We start from the raw sequence: 21,387 nt of genomic DNA, 5'->3' as shown, positions 1-21,387 counted from the left end.
GGTTTTATGACAGGTTGATCAAATATGATCATTTCAGATGGTGAGGAGTCAATCACCAATTCAGTTGGACAACTATTTTAGCTTGTCGCTCTCTTTTTTAAATCCCATCTTGATGGGTTTTTCAGTGATGTGTTCCATTAATTACAGTACTGATAAAAAAAAATGGATTTAAAAAAATCCAGCAATCCCTGATGAAACAAATTGTTTTAAAAATACCACAATACTGTGTGCTCCCAAAATTATATTCTGTGGCCTTCTAGAATGAATGAATTAAGGCATTATCAATTGCAAATAAGCTGTAACATAGGCCACCAATAAAAAGCACATTATAGACTAGTACTGTTGTTATTTACCTGTGCATTGACATAGTGAGCCTATTCTCAAACAACACTTTCACAGCTCCAGGGGGACCTCTGGTGGACAAAGGAGTAGGGTGTTTATTGAGATTTAGGGACAATGGTATACAGTATGTCGCCAACTATTTATTATCAGACCCGCATTTATATGAGAGGGATTTTCAGGCTCTCTTGAATAAAACTGCATTGTTATTATTTTACTGTTAATAAACGTCCCATGGAATGTAGACATCACCTCGTAATTGTTGTATTTTGTTTTGTACTGTTCTCAGATGTCTCAACCACTAAACTCTAGAGATCTTTATCTCTCCACAAGAAATTTATGCAATAAGTGACATTTAGATAACTACCCCCCCCCCCCCCCCAGACACCTAAGTAACATTCCTCAAAAATCCTTGAGCTATAGTGTAGTGTACACAACCTCTCACCCCATTTCCTAGGTTCTATGCCTGGGAGGAACAGCGTCATGACCTTGGGCCATGTGACGCACTCACCTCACACGGATCCTTCCGACAAGGTATCCTGTGCTGGGCTGCTGCTGACGACAGTGTCACTACTCTCACGGCTCTAAGTGACTGGATGACCGCCTCAGAGTTGCTTTCTACTGGACCTGACCTGGTTTCTGTATCACGACCTGACCTGACCTGGTCTCTGTATCAATGTCCGGGAGAGGTTGTGAAAACAGGGTTATGATTAATTGGTGGAGACTGATTTGATAAATACTGGGCCCAAGGCCAACATAGTACACTATATATATACAAAAGTATGTGGACACCCCTTCAAATTAGTGGATCCTGCTATTTAAGCAACACCCATTGCTGACCGGTGTATAAAATTCAGCACACAACCATGCAATCTCCATACACAAACATTATTGCAGATGTAGCAAAATGCTTGTGTTCCTAGCTCCAACAGTGCAGTAATATCTAACAATACACAACAATACACACAATTCTAAAAACTAAAAGAATGGAATTAAGAAATATAGAAATATTAAGACGAGCAATGTCAGAGTCCGGAGTACACTATATATACAAAAGTACAGTACCAGTCAAAAGTTTGGACACACCTACTCATTTCAGGTATTTTTACTATTTTCGACATTGTAGAATAATAGTGAAGACATCAAACTATAAAATAACACATATGGAAGCATGTAGTAAACAAAAAAGTGTTTAAAAAATCTAAATATATTTTATATTTCAGATTCTTCAAAGTAGCCACGCTTTGCCTTGATGACAGCTTTTCTTGGAATTTCTTTCCTTAACACGTTTGAGCCTATCAGTTGTATTGTGACAAGGGTGGGGTGGTATACAGAAGATAGCCCTATTTGGTAAAAGACCAAGTCCATATTATGGCAAGAACAGCTCAAATAAGCAAAGAGAAACAACAGTCCATTTTACTTTAAGACATGAAGGTCAGTCAATACAGAACATGTCAAGAACTTTGAAAGTTTCTTCAAGTGCAGTCGCAAAAACCATCAAGCACTTGATGAAACTGGCTCTCATGAGGCTCGCCACAGGAAAGGAAGACCCAGAGTTAGCTCTGCTGCAGACGATAAGTTCATTCGAGTTACCAACCTCAGAAATTGCAGCCCAAATAAATGCTTCACAGAGTTCAAGTAACAGACACATCTCAACATCAACTGTTCAGAGGAAACTGTGTGAATCAGGCCTTCATGATCGAATTTCTGCAAAGAAACCACTACTAAAGGACACCAGTAAGAAGAAGATACTTGTTTGGGCCAAGAAACACAAGCAATTGACATTAGACTGGTGGAAATCTGTCCTTTGGTCTGATGAGTCCAAATTTGAGATTTGGGTTCCAACTGGCCGTGTCTTTGTGAGACGCAGAGTAGGTGAACGGATGATCTCTGCATGTGTAGTTCCCATCTTGAAGCATGGAGGAGGAGATGTGATGGTATGGGGGTGCTTTACTGGAGACACTGTCAGTGATTTATTTCAAATTCAAGGCACACTTAACCAGCATGGCTACCACAGCATTTTTCAGCAATATGCCATCCCATCTGGTTTGCGCTTAGTGGGACTATCATTCGTTTTTCAACAGGACAATGGAAAAACATTCCAGGTGAAGCTGGTTGAGAGAATGCCAAGGGTGTGCAAAGGTGTGCAAAGCTGTCATCAAGGCAAAGGGTGGCTACTTTGAAGAATCTCAAATATAAATATATTTTGATTTGTTTAACACTTTTTTGGTTACTACATGATTCAATATGTGTGTTATTCACCATTATTTTTCAATGCAGAAAATAGTAAAACTAAAGGAAAAACCCTGAAATTAGTAGGTGTGTCCAAAATGTTGACTGGTACTGTATGTGGACACCCCTTCAAATTAGTGGATTGGGCTATTTCACCCACACCCATTTCTGACAGGTGTATAAAATCGAGTACACAGCGATGCAATCTCCATAGACAAACATTGGCAGTAGAATGGCCTTACTGAAGAGCTCAGTGACTTTCAACGTGGCACCGTCATAAGATGCCATCTTTCCAACAAGTCAGTTCATCAAATTTCTGCCTCGCTAGAGCTGCCCCGGTCAACTGTTAGTGCTGTTATTTGTGAAGTGGAAACATCTAGGAGCAACAACGACTCAGCCGCGAAGTGGTAGGCCACACAAGCTCACAGAATGGGACCGCCGAGTGCTGAAGCGCGTAGCGTGTAAAAGTCATGTCCCCAGTTGCAACACTCACTACCGAGTTCCAAACTGCCTCTGGAAGCAACGTCAGCACAATAACTGTTTGTCGGGAGCGTCATGAAATTGGTTTTGATGGCTGAGCAGCCGCACACAAGCCTAGGATCACCATACGTAATGCCAAGCATCGGCTGGTGTGGTGTAAAGCTTGCCGCCATTGGACTCTGGAGCAAAGGAAACGCATTCTCGGGAGTGATGAATGAATCATGCTTCACCATCTGGCAGTCCGACGGACAAATCTGGGTTTGGCGGATGCCAGGAGAATGCTACCTGCCCCAATGCTAGTGCTAACTATACAGTTTTGTGGAGGAGGAATAATGGTCTGGGTGTAGCGGCTCTCGTTTGTAGAATGAAGAGTGGACCAAGGCGCAGCGTGGTAGACGTACATCGTCTTTTTATTGATGACACCAAAACAAAATAACAAAGAAAAAAACGAAAGCGAACAGTTCTGTCAGGCACAGACACTAAACAGAAAACAAGATCCCACAAAACCCAAAAGGAAAATGACAACTTATATATGATCCCCAATCAGAGACAACGATAGACAGCTGCCTCTGATTGGGAACTACCCTTGGCCAAAAACAAAGAAATAGAAAACATGGACTTTCCCACCCGAGTCACACCCTGACCTAACCAAACATAGAGAATAATAAGGATCTCCAAGATCAGGGCGTGACACTGGGACTGTTTTTCATTGTTCGGGCTAGGTCCCTAAGTTGCAGTGAAGGGAAATCTTAATGCTATAGTGTACAATGAAATTCTAGACAATTTTGTGCTGCCAACTTTGTGGCAACAGATTGGGGAAGGCCTTTTCCTGTTTCAGCATGACAATGCCGGTGTGGAAGAACTTCACTGGCCTGCACAGAGCCCTGACCTCAACCCTATTGAACACCTTTGGGAGGAATTGGAACGCCGACTGCGAACCAGGCCTAATCACCCAACATCAGTGCCGAACTCACTAATGCTGTTGTGGCTGAATGGAAGCAAGTCCCCGCAGCAATGTTCCAACATCTACTGGAAAGCCTTCCCAGAAGAGTGGAGGCTGTTATAACAGCCTTTTATTTAACTAGGCAAGTCAGTTAAGAACAAATTCTTATTTACAATGACGGCCTGCAAAGGGGGGACCAAATCCATATTAATGCCCATGATTTTGAAATTAGATGTTCGACGAGCAGGTGTCCACATACTTTTGGCCATGTAGTGTATGTTGCTATAAAGTTTAGTTACAAGTGATTCTGGCCTGAGGTAGCGTACAGACAGCTCTTGCGCATGTAAATATATACATATTCTCTCAATACAGTACTTGTCTGTGTGAAACAGTACAGTATACACAAGGTAACAGATTGCAAAAACACAATTTGATTTTATAAATCGGTTGATTTAATGTTATGTGCTGACAAGACAGAGAGATGATTAGTATAAAAACGGACACAGCTTAACATAGACATTAGCATGGACAATTGTCTATCAGATACAGTAAGAATTGTGTGAACAGAGTACTGCTCTGTACTCAGAACAAGTGAAAAGGCAATTAATAAAATTTAATAAATATGCATCCAGAGCAGATCAATGGGCCAATAAAAGCCAGTATAAAAATATAGAATATAAGTATTAAGTTATGAAAACATCTATTCATATTAAAGCTAAACATTTGGATCACCCAAGCATTTTTTATTTCCAGTATAGAAAACAATTTACAGTAAATCCATGGAAGACTGATTATACAGGAGTGAATACAGTTAAGTTCAGACCCATTTTATCCCAGCAATCACTCAATCACATTTATTTATAAAGCCCTTTTTACATCAGCAGATGTCACAAAGTGCTATACAGAAACACAACCTAAAACCTCTAACAGCAATCAATGCAGCACGGTGCTTAGGAAAAACTCCCTAGAACGGCAGGAACCTAGGAAGAAACCTAGAGAGGAACCAGGCTCTGAGGGGTGGCCAGACCTCTTCTGGCTGTGCCGGGTGGAGATTATAAGAGTACATCACAATTGTGATGTTCTTCAATCTGGCCTTTATCAGACTAAAGATTTCTAAAAAAGGAAATGATAAACAAATAATTATTAAAATTATACATGCACCAACACTACAAACTTTATCAAGATATGTAAAACAAAGAATCTCCATAAATATGCATGGAATTTGACTTTACAACAGTGAATTTGGTACCACCCACAGTTGGAAAAATAAATTACAACAAATTTAAAAAAACAAATGTGGTTGATAATTACATTTTCTTAATAAGTTAACAGTATGTACAAAAAGCTTCTGGTTGGTCTGTTAATCATTATAAAATAGAGAGAGGTTTGTACTTAACAGGTAAAATATACAGGTTACAATCACAGTGAATTGTCAAAAATAATAAGACTATTGTCTCGTATTGATACATTATATTGTAATGATGTGCAGTTAGATGCAGCTTCTGAGAATTCAAGAGACACGGTACATATGTTACCACATGTAGCTGCATATCGTTACAGTCTATAGCCGGGCTGCCCAATCCTGGTCCTGAAGGGCCGAAACACTACTGGTTTTCATCCTCTCCTAATCAGGGACTAATTCAGACCTGTGACACCAGGTGAGTCCAATTAACTACCAGGTAGAAACAAAAAACTGAAGTATTTTAGGCCCACCAGGACCATGACATGGTCTATATCTTACAGTGCACATTTACCATTTTGATGCTTCATAGAGGTGACAGATGAAAGGTAGTCTATAATATTTACAAAAATATCTAAAATCATCAAAGCTTTGTTTTTCAGCTTATTGCTGAGGATTCCTGAGATGTTATGAGCACCCAATGAAGGAATACAGCCCTCAAACTACACTCTGGACCTCAAAGCCAGTTCCACTGCTTTTTTTCAATATGAATAGACTACTTTTAATCAGTGGATTACCCTAAACCAAAACACACTGGCAGCCCTTAGGGAAGTGCCTGTAGCAATATTTGCTAAATGCCTGTTTTAGTATATTCCCTGTTTACTTCAGTGGCAATTCTACCTAAGAAAGTTACATAGAGGAAATCCCCAAAACTGATTGTCACCAAAAAGAAGAAAAAGAAGTGTACAGCAATCAAAAAATGATATAATGAATCAAGTTCTGCTCCTCGCTAACCCTTCAAATATTTTGTCAAACTATCTTAATTGCGCCTCACCCACACCTTCAAAAACCTGCATAGGCCCATTGTGATCGGCTCATATGTAAAATAGCAGTTTAACTTTCTAACCAGTTGTTTTAGCTCTTCACAGCCCCCCATGGCTGCAGAGTGGCATAAGGCATGATGAACTGCGGGGGTGGCTGGGGCAGGACGTAGTAGCCGAACGCTGGGGGAGGCGGAGGCGCGTATATTGTGGTGAGGAACACAGGACCCTTCTTCTTGTACGTTGTGGGCCACACAGGGGCAGGGTGGTAGAAGTACTGCTGAGAGGTGGGCTGGAGCTGGAGAGAGAGAGAACAGAGGGAGAGAGAACTTAGATAGGATTTCGATTATAATTCATCTTCAATTCAATCAGATAGTACTTAGAGATCACTTCTTCTGGATGTGTAGGATCTGGTGCTACGTGAATCCACGTGTCCATAGTGCTACATTGTGGATGTCAGAGAGGGAGATTTGGTACCACATTAAGGTAATGTAGATTAACAGAAAAGTTCTTACCAGTGTTTTGGTGACCTTCTGTTGAGCATGCTCCACCCTGAACCTGTTCCGAACCCTGGGCATCATGGCAATCACACAAGGTTCGCCCCCCACCTTCTCCTTCTCTTTCTTTCCCTCTTTCTCTTTCGTCTTCTCATCTTTTCTTCCGTCCGTCTCTCCATCCTTCCCCTCCTCCTCTGTATCGCTGGAGACAGCAGAGCCACAGTCAGACGAGCTGGCAGAGTGGTAGTCGGACGTATCCAGTTCAACATCTTTGGCTCCTTTCACATCTTCCTCATCCTCCTCCTCTCCTTCTTTGAAACGAGCTACTGTGAAGTATCTGCAGTTCTCCCCTGACCTGTGAGAGAGGAAAGAGAATACATTAGTTTCTGTAACAAAACACATTGGAATGACCTATAAACCACCTTGTAGCCCTTTCCTGCAGTCAAATGACCTAGTGGCCTCATGAGTGGAATGTTATTCATATTTTTCATAATTTCATAATCAAAAAAGCCACCGGAAATCTGGTGTTTCTATGTCAAACGTTATTTAAACATTTCAGTCTTCTGTGATGTATAGAAAGTGTAATATTAGGATGCAAACTCTAAATTGAATACATTTCAACTGTATATCTGACATGGAACAGGTGTCTTTTTTTTTAAGCCCATAACCATGTGTGTGAGGTGTATGCTTTTGTTTCACAATAGATTTGTTTAAGACTACCAATAATCACTCTGTGTGACCGTGATTTAGCCCACTGCAGTAAAAGTTTGAAGGGTCTAACACACAGGTGTCAAACTCATTCAACGGGGGGCCGAGTGTCTGCGGGTTTTCGCTCCTCCCTTGTACTTGATTGATGAATTAACATCACTAATTAGTTAGGAACTCCCCACACCTGGTTGTCTAGGGCTTTATTGAAAGGAAAAACCAAAAACCTGCAGACACTAGGCCCTCCGTGGAATGAGTTTGACACCCCTGGTCTAACAGTTTCACTTCTATCAACCCATCTCCCTCAGGATCATTCCCTCATTGTAGTTGTTGTATTTTCTCACCCTCCTCCTACCGTAACTTGATGAGTCATCACATAATGGGCAGGTTCGTACAACACATGCATCATGATGATAAATATGGTACCTCCAGAGAGCTGACTGTATGACTGTACAATGAATGAAAACTTTCTTCCTCTGCCTTCTGTCTCTGAGACTGAGTATGTCACTGTCTCACTGTGTGTGTACGTCTGTGCACGTGTGAGTAACATAGTGTGACTCACCGTGCGCACACCTCCAGTGGGTCGATCCACAGCGCAATCTCGCATGGGAGGCCCAGCTCGCTGGGTTTGAGCTTGCTCTCCTCACACGCTCTCAGCACCTCTTCATCACACACCACCCCCTCGCTTACCCTGATGCACCTAAGAGAGGTCAAAGGGCAGAGAGCTGTTCACCTGGACCACAGTCAACTTATCATGTACAGTGATGTGAAAAAGTATTTTCCCCCTTCCTGATTTCTTATTTTTTTGTACATTTGTCACACTTAAATGTTTCAGATCATCAAGCAAATTTAAATATTACACAAAGATAACCCAAGTAAACACAAAATGCCGTTTTAAGCGTTCATTTTATTTATTAAGGGAAAAAAGCTATCCGAACCTGTCACGTTCCTGACCTGTTTTTCCTTTTTTCTTGTATTTATTTAGTTGGTCAGGGCGTGAGTTGGGGTGGGTTGTCGATGTGTTATTTTCTGTGTTCGGCCGGGTATGATTCTCAATCAGAGACAGCTGTCAATCGTTGTCCCTGATTGAGAATCATACTTAGGCAGCCTGGGATTCACGTGTGTTTTGTGGGTGTTTGTATCTCGTGTCAGTGTTAGTACCACACGGGACTGTTTGCGGTTTTGTCACGTTTGTTATTTTGTATATTAAGTGTTCAGTCTACGTGAATTAAAAGATGACCACTTTCCACTCTGCATATTGGTCTGATCCTTCTCGCCTCTCCTCCTCGTCCGAGGATTATGACGCCCGTTACAGAACCTTCATGGCCCTATGTGACAAAGTAATTGCCCCTCCTTGTTAAATCATGAATTTACTGTGGTTAATCACCATTTTTGGAAAGCTGAGTTCAATTTCACTAGCCACACCCAGGCCTGATTACTGCCAGACCTGATGAATCAAGAAATTACTTAAATAGAACCTGTCTGACAAAGTGAAGTAGTCCAAAGAAATTCAGGAACAGATGAGAAAAAAAGTAATTGACATCTATCAGTCTGGAAAGGGTTACAACGTCATTTCTAAAGCTTTGGGACTCCAGCGAACCACTGTGAGAGCCATTATCCACAAATGGAGAAAATTTGGAACACTGGTGAACCTTCCCAGGAGTGGCCGAACTACCAAAATTACCCCAAGAGCGCAACGACGACTCATCCAAGAGGTCACAAAAGAACCCACAACAACATCTAAAGAACTGCAGGCCTCACTTGCCTCAGTTAAGATCAGTGTTCATGACTCAACCATAAGAAAGAGACTGGGGAAAAATGGCATCCATGGCAGAGTTCCAAGGCGAAAACCACTGCTGACCAAAAGGAACATAAAGACTCGTCTCACTTTTGGCAAAAAACATCTTGATGATCCCCAAGACTTTTGGGAAAATATTATGTGGACTGACGAGACAAAAGTTGAAATTTTTGGAAGGTGTGCGTACCGCTACATCTGGCGTAAAAGTAACACAGCATTTCAGAAAAAGAACATCATACCAACAGTAAAATATGGTAGTGGTAGTATGATGGTCTGGGGCTGCTTTGCTGCTTCAGGACCTGGACGACTTGCTGTGATTTGATGGAACCATGAATTCTGCTCTCTACCAAAAAATCCCGAAGCAGAATGTCCGGCCATCAGTTCGTGACCTCAAGCTGAAGTGCACTTGGTTTCTGCAGCAGGACAATGATCCAAAACACACCAGCAAGTCCACCTCTGAATGGCTTAAAAAAAACTAAATTAAGGTTTTGGAGTGGCCTAGCCAACGTCCGGACTTGAATCCGATTGAGATGCTGTGGCGTGACCTTAAAAAGGCGGTTCATGCTCGAAAACCCTCCAATGTGGCCGAATTAAAACAATTCTGCAAAGAAGAGTGGGCCAAAATTCCTCCACAGCGATGTGAAAGACTCATTGCCAGTTATCGCAAATGCTTGATTGCAGTTGTTGCTGCTGAGGGTGGCACACCCAGTTATTAGGTTTAGGGGGCTTTTACCTTTTGAAGGTTCGGATAGCTTTTTTCCCTTAATAAATAAAATCATCACTTAAAAACTGCATTTTGTGTTTGCTTGGGTTATCTTTGTGTAATATTTAAATTTGTTTGATGATCTGAAACATTTAAGTGAGACAAATGTGCAAAAATTTCTGAAATCCGTAAGGGGGCAAATACTTTTCCACAGCACTGTATGTGTATCTTCTCATAGACATCCACACGAAATAACAACCCAGTTACTTAAATTCTTTAATATTTCACTTCCCTTGTTGTCTACCTGAATGCCTGTCCTTTGTTGGGGTTGTCGGGGTACCAGTGGTCTTTGAATTTGTCGCACAGAAGTAGCCGCAGCTTTCCAGCAAAAGCGTCAGCTTTGGTTCTATCCAAGCCACCCCGCTCCACGGCTAGGCTTCTCAGGAAATTTACCCCGGCGTTTACCTCTCTCTTCATAGTTTCTGTGAGGAAATAGGTGCAGAAAGCATTAGTCTATCCTGTAAAGCTACTCAACTAATTTAGAATATTTTAACCAACTGTACAGCGTGAAAAACATATTCCCGAAACTACAGCGTGTGTGTACAATTCACAAGCCACCACCACTGTCAACAAAATTATTTTCACAGTTCCTCAAACCCCAGAATAGCCCTATTTCACGGTCTGCCTTTCAGTCTAATGTTGGGCAGGAGGAAGTCAGCTTCTCGGATAATACCACTTCCTAGAGTATTTAGCCACTGTGTGTTTTCTATTATCATTACCTTCAGACCACACTAGATGTATATATATGTTCAATGTACGCAAGTCAGACTGGCCTTCTGTTGTTTAAACAAACTGGGAGCCAAAGGTCGTAGTTTGTATACAGGCAAACAAGATGCAAATAGACTCATAGGCCATGTTGGCATATCAATATGTTACATACGCAAAACGTGTCAGATTCAGTTACAGACCAAAGGTACAGTATGTGCCTTCTGATAGATACAGAGTTTGTTTCTTCTCAATAGTGCCAGACAGTGTCAGATTGACACAGGGGAGAAAGTACAGTACAACCCCTGCCTACAGTACCGGTCAAAGAAGTGGAATGTTTGCCAGCTTAGCAGAAACGCTGAGCCAGTGTGGCTGATTAACCATCATGAAACTACGTATGTGAGGAGTGCAAGTGTGTTAACTTCCTGCTCTGGTTTAGTCGAGGTGCGAGGGTTAATTGTTGTTGTTAGTGTAGACCTGACATACAGAGAGAGTCAGGGAGAATAAAAAAAAAAACATTAGTTGCATCAGCTTGAGGAAGGCGTGACAATTATATTCCACCTTAAGCATCTTCCCGGAGGTGACAGACTTTTTCTGGTGACACAACTATGTACTAATGGCATTATGTAAACTGTTAAGCAATTATACAAAAACAATTTGTTTCTACAGTTCACAAGTGAAGAAGTTAATTTCCCTTAAGACCAACATAACAAATAGCTTTACCGTACAGTCCCACTGGGCACAGATGTCACGCCCTGACCATAGTTTGCTTTGTATGTTTCTATGTTTTGTTTGGTCAGGGTGTGATCTGAGTGGGCATTCTATGTTGTATGTCTAGTTTGTCTATTTCTATGTGTTGGCCTGATATGGTTCTCAATCAGAGGCAGGTGTTAGTTGTTGTCTCTGATTGGGAACCATATTTAGGTAGCCTGTTTTGTATTGTGGGGTGTGGGTGATTGTCCCTGTTCGTGTGTTCCTGTGTTGTCACCATACGGGACTGTTTCGTCTTCGTTTATTTTGTCAGTTTATTGTTTTTTGTTCTTTATGTTCAAGTATCCTTATTAAAATGGATACTTACCACGCTGCACCTTGGTCCTCCTCTCTTTCTCCTAACGATGGACGTTACAGAATCACCCACCACCAAAGGACCAAGCAGCGTGGTAACGGGCAGCAGCAGCGACCGAAAGCTCGAGAGGAATGGACATGGGAGGACATTCTAGACGGCAAGGGATGTTATACGTGGTTATATGTGGCTAAGTCAGGTAGGACACCTGAGCCACCTTCCCGCGCTTACCGTGGAGAGAGATGGTCCGGGCAGGCACCGTGTTATGCGGGGATACGCACGGTGTCTCCAGTACGTGTGCATAGACCGGTGCGGTACATAGCAGCGCCTCATATCGGCCGGGTTAGAGTGGGCATCGAGCCAGGTGCCATGAAGCCGGCTCTATGCATCTGGTCTCCAGTGCGTCTCCTCGGGCCGGGGTACATGGCACCAGCCCTACGCATAGTGTCCCCGGTTCGCCAGCACAGCGCGGCCTATTCCACCTCGCCGCACTGGCATGGCTACGGGGAGCATTCAGCCAGGTAGGGTTGGGCAGGCTCGGTGCTCGAGACCCGTAGTGCGCCTCCACGGTCCGGTCTATCCGGTGCCTTCTCCACGCACCAGCCCTCCGGTGCCGGCCCCACGTACCAGGCCTCCAGTTCCAGCAACCCGCACTCGCACCGGGGGGGTTCCCAGCCCGGTACCACCAGTTCCGGCACCACGCACCAGGCCTACAGTGCGCCTCCGCAGGCCTGAGCCGCCCTCCTGTCCTGAGCCGTCCGTCTGTCCAGCGCCGCCTGAGCCATCCGTCTGTCCAGCGTCGCTTGAGCCGCCCGTCAGTCAGGAGCCGCCAGAACCGCCCGTCAGTCAGGAGCCGCCCGTCAATCAGGAGCCGCCAGAGCCGCACGTCAGTCAGGAGCCACCAGAGCCACCCGTCAGTCAGGAGCCGCCCGTCAGTCAGGAGCCGCCAGAGCCGCCCGCCAGTCAGGAGCCGCCCGCCAGTCAGGAGCCGCCAGAGCCGCCCTTCAGTCCGGAGCCAGTCCGGAGCTGCCCTTCAGTCCAGAGGCGCTCCTCAGTGCAGTGGGGCCCTTTATTAGGGTTCCCAGTTAAAGGTCGGCGGCGAGGGTCGCCGCTCCAAAGAGGTTAATGAAGCGGGTAATGACTATGGTGGAGTGGGGTCCACGTCCCGCGCCAGAGCCGCCACCACGGACAGATGCCCACCCAGACCCTCCCCCATAGGTTTAGGTTTTGCGGCCGGAGTCCCCACCTCGGGTGGGGGCTACTGTCACGGGTGTGATCTGAGTGGGTATTCTATGTTGTATGTCTAGTTTGTCTATTTCTATGTGTTGGCCTAATATGGTTCTCAATCAGAGGCAGGTGTTAGTTGTTGTCTCTGATTGGGAACCATATTTAGGTAGCCTGTTTTGTATTGTGGGGTGTGGGTGATTGTTCCTGTTCGTGTGTTCCTGTGTTGTCACCATACGGGACTGTTTCGTCTTCGTTTATTTTGTCAGTTTATTGTTTTTTGTCTTTATGTTACGTGTGTGCGTTTTAGGTAGAGGTGGATTTATTTTCTTAAACTTGGCACCCTGTGTTTTTTGGGTTGTCACGTTGTTGACCGCGCCCTGTATTCTTGGACTTATCATTTTGTGTGCCGAAGTAAAGGGCACTTTTGCACAGTGGAACTTTCTGCGTCTGATTCCTTCACCCACCTAGTCCCGCGTGACAACAGATGTCAGTTCAACGTCTAGTTTTGATTTACATTTGATTGAATGTCAACTAACCTGAATTCAATGTGAAATCTGAAGAGGAAAGAAAAAACTCAAAAAATTTGGCAAATCCAATTAGTTTCCCACGTTGATTCAACGTCATCACATTGATTTTGGTGGTTGAAATGACGAGGAAACAATGTTGATTCAACCAGTTTTGTCCCAGTGGGGTAGGTTCAGTGAGCTTATACAGTTAGTAACCACGTTGTAACTCAGTTGTAGAGAAATACCAGGTGGTGAGGTAACAAAGTCCTATTCAATACATTATTACTTCACAATATTGCTTTCAGATGCTTTTGATGATCACATGGTACTGTGATTGTATCTTATTCAATAACAGAATGCATTTTTCATTAGAACTCTACCAGTACACGGTCACAAGTCCTTGAAGAACTCAGTGTGCCTCAGGATGTTATGTCGAAACTCTCTCCCTCTATCTCTCTTTCACATAAACACACACGCAGACAGACACAGATACACACTACAAACAGTACCCTCAGTCTGAAGACAACTCTCTAAACCCAGCTGACGGTGGATTTTCAGATAGGATTTCCTGTTTCAGATAGCTGGCATAACTGAAAAGCATTTAAGGGTGGTGCCTCTAGTCTGCACTTTTAAACTGCCTCGTCCCACCGTTGGTGGAAAGAAAGAATGTAGGATCTTAATTTGAGTTTTGCTATAGCAGGAAAATAATCCTGCAGCAACAGGAAATTAGAATTATTATGTGGATTATAATTAATGTATGTTTCTGTTAGGGTTACATTTTTTGTAAGGGAAAATCAAGTCTGAAATTTCAACGTGGAAATTATAAACTTCAGAAGCCTTTTTAAACCTCAAATACACTGCACGTTTAAAATGTCCTGCTGTGCAGGAAAATTCTCCTGCAACAGGGTGACCAAATGAAGATCCTACATCTTTGCAGAAATACAGTAACACAGACTGTTACAGACACAGACTACTGACTCATCACATTGTTCTGACCGAGTAGTTCCCAGTCTGACCCCTTCTCTAACTTCACAGCCACATAATGTCTTTCAGTCTAATAATATCGACCACAACTATCGCCACATGTTTGTTCTTTTTCAGACTGCACAGCAACATCTACTGTAGATGTAGGATCTTAATTTGACCTATATTGTCACAGCAAAATAATCCTGCAGCGACTGGATTGGAATGTTTAGTGCATAATGTTGCTTGATCAGTGGTTAGGATATCAGCTCGCCAAAGGTAGGCTACATGAAAAGTGCAATATTGTTAATATAACTGTGTGTTAGTGTGCTCCTCTGCATTTCCTGCGGTGCATTTCAGCAACAACAGATTGATCATATTAAGATTATACAACTGTAGAGCCATTTCTCAGAAGTGTAACTAACAGACACATATTTTGGCCACTGCTGTATATCACCGAGGACACTGAGAGGCAAATTGAGAGACATGAGCATCTCTGAACATAGCAATGTGGTTCTTGTGCAGTATCTAGGCCAGGGCATGTAATGGCGAGGGTTATCAAGTCAACAGGTGGTGAGAAGTTTCATTCTGTGCGATGCTCCACTCCACTCTACAGTCTAGTGTGAAACCTCTTACAGCTCAGAGAGTTGACCTCATGTTAGATGATGGCCCAGTCATTTACTGGTTGCCTCATCTGTCATCATAAACTTTGCATATTAATGTGCCATTATCGCTGTCATGACTAAATCATTCACTACCTTATTTAGACTGGATTGATGTGGACATTGCTCGTGATTAGATTAGAATATGTTAGGACCACTGAGACCAGAATTAAACATCTTCCTGTCTATAAATGACATTTTTCAGTTAAAAAATGTAATGCCATGAACAGACCCTCATCTATATCCTAGATCAGTGGCTCCCAAACTTTTATAGTCCTGTACCCCTTCAAACATTCAACCTCCAGCTGTGTACCCCTTCTAGCACCAGGGTCAGCACACTCTCAAATGTTGTTTTTAGCCATCATTGTAAGCCTGCCACACACACACTATACGATACATTTATGAAACATAAGAATGAGTGTGAGTTTTTGTGGGTTTTGTGGGAACTGACAAAGAACTCTTATAGGACCAGGGCACAAATAATAATATAATAATAATCAATAATTTTGTTCTTTATTTAACCATCTTATGTATAAAACCTTATTTGTTCAACAAAAATTGTGAATAACTCACCACAGGTTAATGAGAAGGGTGTGCTTGAAAGGATGCACATAACTGCAATGTTGGGTTGTATTGGAGCGTCTCAGTCTTAAATCATTTTCCACACACACTGTGCCTGTATTTAGTTTTCATGCTAGTGAGGACCGAGAATCCACTCTCACATAGGTACGTGGTTGCAAAGGGCATCAGTGTCTTAACAGCACGATTTGCCAAGGAAAGATGCTCTGAGCGCAGCCCAATCCAGAAATCTGCAGTGGCTTCTGATTAAATGACATTTTCGCTGAACCGCTTGTTGCAATTTCCGATGAGGCTCTCGTTCAGATATCGGTAAATGGACTGGAGGCTGGGCATGAAAGGGAAATTGAATCCAGTTGTTTGTGTCATCCGTTTCGGGAACGTACCTGCATAATTGCGCACCTAACTCACTCTCAGGTGCTTCGCTATATAACATTTGACATTGTCCGTAAGCTTGAGTTCATTTGCACACAAAAAATCATACAATGATGGAAAGACCTGTGTGTTGTCCTTGTTAATGCAGACAGAGAAGAGCTCCAACTTCTTAATCATAACCTCAATTTTGTTCCGCACATTGAATATAATTGCGAAGAGTCCCCGTAATCCTAGATTCAGATCATTCAGGCGAGAAAAAACATCACCCAGATAGGCCAGTCGTGTGAGAAACTCGTCATCATGCAAGCGGCCAGACAAGATAAAATTATGGTCAGCAAAGAAAACTTTAAGCTCGTCTCTCAATTCAAAAAAACGTGTCATTACTTTGCCCCTTGATAACCAGCGCACTGCTGTATGTTGTAAAAGTGTTACATGGTCGCTGCCCATTCATTGCATAGTGCAGAAAATACACAAGAATTCAGGGGCCTTGCTTTAACAAAGTGAACCATTTTCACTGTAGTGTCCAAAACTGTCAGGCATGCCCTTGGCAGCAAGAGCCTCTCGGTGGATTCTGCAGTTTACCCAAGTGGCGTCGGTAGCAACTGCTTGCACGAGCATTACCACTCCACTATGTCTCCCTCTCAGTACAGATACCAACATGAGCAGCAGCTACCAACACGAGCAGCAGCTACGTTTGGCTACATACGGACCGTTAGTGGAATTCCTGCGAAAGAGTAACGGTAATGTGATTGGATGTAAATTATTTGACTAGGCTACCCGTATTTGACGTTGTGTTGTTATTTCGCTGAACACTAGACGGTTTAACCACATTTTTGGCAGTGAAACGAGGCTACCTAGGCGAGAAAAAAAACTTGCCCAAATGTATAGCCCCGCTGGAAAATATAAATGGACTGTTTGAAAACGTGAAGACATTTTTTAAAAATATATATCTTTTTTTTTAATGTGATTCACATTTTTATTTGGCATACCCCCGACGGCATTGCGCGTACCCCCATTTGGGAATACCTGTCCTCAGACAGAAGTGAGGTGGAGTCATGGTGGATGCCCTATGCTCCTTAGGGGGCCAAGAGGTTTAAAGACGCACTCAGGCTATTTTTGAACTTTTCCTGTTAAAAAAGAATATCCCGAGTATAAATAGAGTAATGTTCACACAAATGGTGGCTGGTGGCACTTTAACTGGGGAGGGCGGGCTCATAGTAATTGCTGGAACGGAATAAATGGAATGTTTGATACCATTCCATTCACTCCATTCGTTATTATGAGCTGTCCTCCCTTCACCAGCCTCCTCTGGTACACACACTTAAGGTTAAAACAATACGCTTTGAGAATTTTTTGGTTTTTTAAACACAACTGCAAACTTCAAGGAGTTGGTCTAATGTGATTGGCATCCTCTCTTGCTTGAGAGGAAAATAGAGGACATCAACCACCCGAGCCACGGCCTGTTCACCCCGCTATCATCCAGAAGGAGAGGTCAGTACAGGTGCATCAAAGGTGGGGCCGAGAGACTGAAAAACAGCTTCTATCTCAAGGCCATCAGACTGTTAAAAAGTCATCACAAGGCGGCTACCACCCGGTTACGCAACCCTTTACCCTAGAGGCTGCTGCCCTATGCACGTAGACATGGAACCACTGGTCACCTTAATAATGGAACACTAGTCACTTTAATAATGTTTACATACTGTTTTACTAATTTCATATGTATTTACTGCATTCTGTATATACTATATACCATATATACTGTATTCTAGTCAATGCCACACTGACATTGCTCATCTTAATATTTATATATTTCTTAATTCCATTGTTTTACTTTTAGATTTGTGTGCATTGTTGTGACCTGTTAGATACTACAGCACTGTTGGAGCTAGGAACACAAGCATTTCGCTACACCCACAATAACATTGCTAAATATGTGTATGTGACCAATATAATTTTATTTGAAGATGAAAGCCCCCCCCCCCCCCCCCTCACTTGTTACATGTCATGACATACCTGGACCTCCTATTGAGATGTGCCTTTCGGTAAGTAAAATCAGGTGATAAAGAGGTGAAAAGGAGCCTGGGTGTGTCTTTAAGTCAAGTCAGATCTGTATGCAAATTGCATTTACAAGCAGAGCAACCTTTCCAGAAGCAGTCTTTGAGTGACAGTACACAGTGGCCCACTGCCTCTAACAGACAAAGCAGTAAAACTGAGGTGCTGGTATTGCAGCAACCTCTGTATTGATCTTTGTGTAAAGACCGAGACATGACCTCTCTACAGCCCAATAACAACATACATGTCAGTCCATGTTGTGCAAGTGTGAGAAAGTTGACATGGTGTCCCAATAATCTGAACCAGTCCACCTAGCCTAACACAGTTCCATGACCTATATAATAACAAATAATCTGAACCAGTCCACCTAGCCTAACACAGTTCCATAACCTATATAATAACCAATAATCTGAACCAGTCCACCTAGACTAACACAGTTCAATAACCTATATAATAACCAATAATCTGAACCAGTCCACCTAGCCTAACACAGTTCCATAACCTATATAATAACCAATAATCTGAACCAGTCCACCTAGACTAACACAGTTCAATAACCTATATAATAACCAATAATCTGAACCAGTCCACCTAGACTAACACAGTTCAATAACCTATATAATAACCAATAATCTGAACCAGTCCACCTAGACTAACACAGTTCAATAACCTATATAATAACCAATAATATGAACCAGTCCACCTAGCCTAACAGAGTTCCATAACCTATATAATAACCAATAATCTGAACCAGTCCACCTAGACTAACACAGTTCAATAACCTATATAATAACCAATAATCTGAACCAGTCCACCTAGCCTAACAGAGTTCCATAACCTATATAATAACCAATAATCTGAACCAGTCCACCTAGCCTAACACAGTTCAATAACCAATAATGTGAACCAGTCCACCTAGCCTAACACAGTTCCATAACCTATATAATAACCAATAATTGTATAATAACTAGTTCCTATTAAGATGAGTGAATACTGGCAGTGAGAAGCTTCTGTGTTATACATGCTGTCTGTATTTCTTTGACACTAGTTAATTAATGTTTGTTGTTGAGTAATATGGCAGCTTGAAAGATTATGGTTATAGCACAGTAATGTTATAGCAGCATATACAATACATTAGATTGTTGCCCCATGCCATGTGGTGAGTCTTGTTGATAGCAAGTTCATGTAAATTGCAAGAAAACTGCGGAAACTTCAGATCTAAAAGAGTGAATTTGAGTGTCCTATAGCCCGGCCACGTGCTTCCTGAGCCTATGGAAAGAGTCCACACTGCAGAGATTGGATACATTTTATCACTTGAACTCAAGTGATTGCTATAATGTAACTTGTGAAGAAAAATAAATTGTTATCATTTAGAGATCACACATCCTGTAGGCTACACGTCAAACAGATTTCAGATTGGGTTTTCCGTTCAGCCCGTGGTTTTGTAATTTTCCGCGTTGTGGCGCAGACTTTTTTTTTTGCCTTGTTCGAAAACATTGAACAGGGGAGTGGGTTCTCAACGCGGAAATCCCCCCATGTAATTGGAAATTCTAAATGTTTCCTTGAATAGATTCCGCGTTTATCCTAAAGATTAAGTCTAAATTGTTTAAAATATACAAACTTAAATAATACTTCGATTTGGGAATAAAAAAGCTAAACAACAATTAAACTAGGCTACAATTAAATGATTACATGCTACAAGGACTGTCGTGGTGAGTAGGCTGTTGTAATTGCTGTAATTTATGGTCATTAAGCAATATATTCCCTAAATAATAAATACATTTACAACGTTTGTAATAACCAAACAATAACCAAGTTATTTAAATCACATGTGGAAAGAGCCAACATTTGTTTACAAAATAATTGTTCAATCACATCAAAAGGTTGATTTAGAAATATGGTACACTTCTCAATATTTCTCACTTACCTGTATAATAACCGCAGTATTTTAAATATCCAGTACAATTACTATTTTCTCTATTTCCTCTGTATATTGCTGTGATCATATTACTTGTATAGTTATCGGCACATGTTGCTTCCTTGTTCTCTTTGGTACAGTCAAAGCGATCCACGTTCCTGGTTTTGCGTTGGTCTGTGGGAATATCTCAATTGCATACTCCTAGCGTCCTCGCTCTTGTCTTTTCTCAAAACCCATTGGATGAGAAAGCCATATGTCCCGCCCCTCTGACCTTCTCCACCAATGGGTTTTGATAAGGTTACGAGGAGAGAGGACGTACAAATGTTAATGCAATTGGATTTTCCATGTGTTGCGTAGTGTTGCAAGCGAGAAGTTACACCGTAAATATGACTCACTTCCTTGTTCGGAGCTATTAGCAATATGCTGCAGACCAAATATGGTAAGCCCCGGTGAACTGATAGTCTTCTACTATCACAGGCTATCATTCAAAAACATGTAAGGATGAAATGTAATTCTCACCATGTTATAACCTTATTATAGTCCTAACCTATTATTATTTATATTGATGAATAGTAGGCCTAACAACATGTGGCTTATAAGACTACTAAAATAACAACAGCCCCTCAATGTATAATGTCAGTCTACCCAAACTTGAAATCCACCTGTGACAAGCTTCCATGTTCATTTCAAAGTTATTTTGACCCTATGTAACTGTGCTTGTAGTGACTTCATAGGCCTGCATGTTGGTGTCATCAGCAGTCTCTGACAACCAGATGTTTTGACGCAACAAGAAACATGTCTAAAGGCGTACGGCATGTTTTTATAATATGTCACATTGCATCATTTATCTAACATACAGTACATAAGGGCAATTATTCTTCCACTCAGGAATCATTGATTAAGTTAAGCGCTCATCATGCCTATAGCATCTTGTAGGCTTCACTACTGATGTATATTTAACTTAGGACAGGTAGTCACATTTTACCTAAGAATGTCTGGGGGCAAATTAATTCTGTCATCAAAATAATAATTTTCTTGTCAACAAAATTCAAGACACTACATTTTAGGCTTGTATTCAAAAACATCCTCCAGACTGCTACAAGGAGAAGCCTTGAAATTCCTGATGGCCCGACCTGGATGGCTGCTTACAGTGCTCTAAGTCCATACACCATCTATAAATGCCAGTGGCTCACAGCAACACATTAAACTGAAGGACTGCATCTTGCGTCACTGTGTGGAGGCCTTTCATTCAATAGCAACACTGGCACTGTAATTGATACACAGGCTGCATCTCAATAGTAGCTAGCTAAGTCTTTGAGCGCATGCATCCTCCAAAAATGTAGAGGGTCAGTTCATGGCTTGA

General features: G+C 42.2%; 1 protein-coding gene across 2 annotated transcripts; it reads right to left on the bottom strand.

The window, feature by feature from the left end:
• Nucleotides 1-4,423: 4,423 nt before the first annotated feature.
• On the bottom strand, nucleotides 4,424-20,214 carry LOC129838033 (uncharacterized). Of its 2 annotated transcripts, XM_055904699.1 has the most exons (6): nucleotides 20,034-20,214; nucleotides 10,222-10,399; nucleotides 7,979-8,116; nucleotides 6,730-7,066; nucleotides 6,301-6,512; nucleotides 4,424-5,107 (listed from the first exon to the last, which is right to left on the bottom strand). In XM_055904699.1, exons 1-5 carry the CDS (start codon nucleotides 20,110-20,112, stop codon nucleotides 6,309-6,311), a joined length of 936 nt encoding a protein of 311 aa, XP_055760674.1. In that variant the 5' UTR covers nucleotides 20,113-20,214; the 3' UTR covers nucleotides 4,424-5,107; nucleotides 6,301-6,308. The 2 variants fall into 2 exon arrangements, with proteins under 2 accessions (XP_055760674.1, XP_055760673.1); XM_055904698.1 differs by having other exon boundaries at nucleotides 4,424-6,512; nucleotides 20,034-20,213.
• Between the last annotated feature and the right edge of the window lie 1,173 nt (nucleotides 20,215-21,387).

This window comes from Salvelinus fontinalis, chromosome 38, assembly GCF_029448725.1.
Source record: "Salvelinus fontinalis isolate EN_2023a chromosome 38, ASM2944872v1, whole genome shotgun sequence".
Lineage (NCBI taxonomy): Eukaryota > Metazoa > Chordata > Actinopteri > Salmoniformes > Salmonidae > Salvelinus > Salvelinus fontinalis.
Note: the sequence above shows the minus strand (reverse complement) of the source record. Positions and strands in the feature narration are given on the sequence as shown.

What these genes read in the sequence shown, in the direction of transcription:
- LOC129838033 (XM_055904699.1), bottom strand. Translation starts at nt 20,112, where the DNA reads ATGATCACAGCAATATACAGAGGAAATAGAGAAAATAGTAATTGTACT. An exon ending in CCACTGGAGGTGTGCGCACG is followed by an intron (nt 7,067 to 7,978) that starts GTGAGTCACACT and finishes CCTCTCTCACAG; the next exon opens with GTCAGGGGAGAACTGCAGAT. An exon ending in AGAAGGTCACCAAAACACTG is followed by an intron (nt 6,513 to 6,729) that starts GTAAGAACTTTT and finishes CTCTCTCTCCAG; the next exon opens with CTCCAGCCCACCTCTCAGCA.